General features: G+C 35.2%; 1 protein-coding gene across 1 annotated transcript; it reads left to right on the plus strand.

The window, feature by feature from the left end:
• Positions 1 to 855: 855 nt before the first annotated feature.
• Positions 856 to 2,106, plus strand: LOC149830120 (uncharacterized). Its single transcript, XM_090015708.1, has 2 exons — positions 856 to 1,082; positions 1,905 to 2,106. Exons 1-2 carry the CDS (start codon positions 861 to 863, stop codon positions 1,989 to 1,991), a joined length of 309 nt encoding a protein of 102 aa, XP_089871834.1. The 5' UTR covers positions 856 to 860; the 3' UTR covers positions 1,992 to 2,106.
• The last annotated feature ends 1,418 nt before the right edge of the window (positions 2,107 to 3,524 follow it).

A 3,524-nucleotide genomic window follows, 5' to 3' on the forward strand; every position in this document is an offset into this window, starting at 1 on the left:
AGGTATTAGACAGATTGTGGTCCTCATTCATGGTATACAGTTGTTCCTCATAGTTAATGTGTTTCATATTTAATTTATTTAAGCAATGTCTACTAACTTTCTGAAAATATTTGTAGGCTTCGAATCGCTTTGCAACTACGGTGGAAGAAAATGATGCAAGAAAGGTGTGGCAGAAGGTGGCTGCCAATCGATTTGCAGACATGCTGCACACTATGAAGACTGCAGCAAAAAAAGCATCTGGCATAGTAGATGATCCATTATTGTGGAAGGGCCATGGTCCTATTACTATCAGGAGAGATTACTGGGATGAAATGTGCGATATGTGGGCGGGAGATGCATTTAAAAATCGCTCTGCGAAGGCTTCACAAAATCGATCGAAGATGCCCGAAGCCCATCTACACACAGGTGGATCTAAGACATTTGGGAGTCACCTAAAGAAAATGGTAACTCATCAATATATAATATTAATTTTATAAGTATAGTTGCAAATTTGTGTACTAAATCTTTTGTCATTTAACTTCGCAGGAAGCAGAAAAAGGAGGCAGTGTACCATATAAGGATGTGTTTGTAGAAACACATAAACGGAAGACCACGGGAGTCTTCGTATCAGAGAAGGCGAGAACGACAACGGTATGTATTAATTCTATTAATAATCATTGCAATATATATGCAAGTCATCATAATGTTATCATTAATTATTAATGAATACTTTAAACATTATTTTGTAGGAGGCATATGAGCAACAAATGGTAGAGCGATATGGTGAAGACGCTACTCAGCATCCATCATTTGATCCTACAGCATGGGTGACTGCAGCAGGTGAACCCAAAAAAGGTCGCGTGTTCGGGTTTGGGAGTAATATGAACACTTCACCAGTTATTGGTTCTTCCAGTTACGGCTCACCAACTTCTTGCGCCGACATAAGCTCCAAGCAGCCGACTATTCTTTCCGGTGATGATGTACGCGAGATCATTAATGAATCACTGAATAACTACTTCCAATACACCGTCGCCCCCTTTCTCCGAAATGAGATCAAGGCCGCTGTTCAGGATAGGGGATATTCGATTCCAGGTCCCTCTCAGGTATAATCACATATATAGTTTTTTTGACTATCTTAAAGCACATCTGAGCATGGTAGAATCACATATAGAGTTTTTCTAGATGCCTTAGAACACATATGAACATGCTATAATCACATATTCAATTTTTTTACTGCCTTAGCACACATATGAGCATGATAGAATCACATATATATATATTTAACTTTTTGTCTGTCTTAGAGCACATATGAGCATGATAGAATCACATATAAAGTTTTTTTGATTGCATTAGAACACATAAGCATGCTATAATCACATATTCAGTTTTTTTACTGCCTAAGAACACATATGAGCATATTATAATCACATATTCTGTTTTTTGACTGCCTTAGCACACATATGAACATGCTATAATAACATATAGAGTTTTTTAACTGCCTTAGAACACATATGAACATGTTATATATCATTTATGATAGAATCACATATAAAATTTTTGGCTTTGCCTGCCTTAGAGCACATATGAGCATGCTATATTCACATATTCAATTTTTTTACTGCCTTAGCACACATACGAGCATGATCGAATCACATATATAGTTTTTTGCCTGCCTTAAAGCACATCTGAGCATGGTAGAATCACATATAGAGTTTTTTTATATGCCTTAGAACACATATGAACATGCTATAATCACATATTCAATTTTTTGACTGCCTTAGCACACATATGAGCATGATAGAATCACATATAGAGTTTTTTTATTGCCTTAGATCACACATGAGCACATGATAGAATCACATATAGTGTGTAATTTATTTCATTATATTTTGTTTATCAATACTGACTGTTCTTTTCTTGTGTAGGCTGCTAGCGATAATCAGGGTAGTGGAGCTGAAGGGACAGATAAAGACAATGAACAAGAAGACGCACAAAATCTTGGCGATGATTAGAGGACTGTGTTGAAGAAGTTCTATTTTTTTTATTTTTCCTAATTGTAATTGTTGAATTGTAAATAATTAAACTTCTTAGTTTTAAGGTGGAACGATTAATTATTATAGATACTTGTTATATGAATTTTTTTGTGTGGTTTGTTTTTTATTTACAGGAAATATAAATTGTACAGGAAATATAAATTGTACAGTTCTCCGTAATTAATTTTTAAATAAATTTTTTTTTATTTTTTTTCGTTTTTGCGACGGATTAGCGACGGATGATTCCGTCGCTATTCATATTAATCTAGCGACGGCTTAGCGACGGAATTAAATCCGTCGCCACGCCGTGGTCGCCGTTTAGTACCGGCGGATTGGCGACGGAATATAGCGCTCGTTATTCCGTCGCAATTAGCGACGGACTTGGCGACGGAATTATTCTGTCGCCAGTTAGCGTCGAAATATTCGCGACGTAAGCATACTGTCGCCGCGTTGTCGCTAATCCGTCGCTAACATGGTTAGCGACGGATTAGCGACGGAAGGTGGTCGTCGCTAATCTACTGCTCTGTTGTAGTGGTAGGGTAAAATGGTAACTTCAAAATATGAGTTAACAACCCAATATTAATTAATGATTAAGGCAATTTGATTAACCCAAGTAAAAACCTTGGTATGAATTTGCAAACTCTTGATGTATGTATGAATTAGACTGAAATGTTTGGGAGGTATTTTGAAAATTTTCCTTATAAGATTAACTTTCATGATTCATTAGAGTATAGGGAGTAGTTTTAACTATAAATTGTTGTTAAAATTCACAAAAATAGAAGTGTAGGGAGTATACATATTCACTTCTAAACATCACTCACAATGGTGCAAGGGGTTTTGACGTCTACCTTAGGGATTCAACAAGCCAACCCTACCTGATACACTTTTTTGCTAATGCCTCTCAAACCCTTAAAACCAAAGCCTTTTTGCTGCAGATTAGAGGGTAAGCTTTCGGCAATTCGATAAAAAATAGAACTGAGAATTGTCTATTCTATTGTTTTATATAAACATACATGAGTAATAATGTTCAATGGTGTTATCTTATATGAGACATTTGTCTCATACGAGACACTCTTTTGCATTCTGCCGATGGGTGTTGACACCTAAGGGATGTCATACCCTTTCATTTATGTGAATAGTGAAGCCAATTCTTTATTTTTTTATTTTGGCACATGTCAACATTTTATTTGACTCTAAAGTCTTAAGTCAAACTTTTTAAGAGACACCCTACGAAGAAGCATCATATGAATCATACTTGCCTCTTTAGAGTCAAATTAGCATTATACCTTGTCAAAAGAGGTATCAAGGATGGACAAGTTTTGACTCTTTACAACCAAGTAAAAATTCATCATCATAAGACTTGGAGAATTATGACCCTCAATGACTATAAACCACAAATAGATAAAATATTAGTGATTTTTCAAACAATTTTTAAAAATTATATTTAACCTCAAATCAACATCTGCAAACAACTCATAAATAATTTTATAAATTATTTGAAACTAATTTTTA

The sequence above is a fragment of the Nuphar pumila genome, chromosome 8, assembly GCF_984573655.1.
Source record: "Nuphar pumila chromosome 8, dmNupPumi1.hap1.1, whole genome shotgun sequence".
NCBI classification, from domain to species: Eukaryota; Viridiplantae; Streptophyta; class Magnoliopsida; order Nymphaeales; family Nymphaeaceae; genus Nuphar; species Nuphar pumila.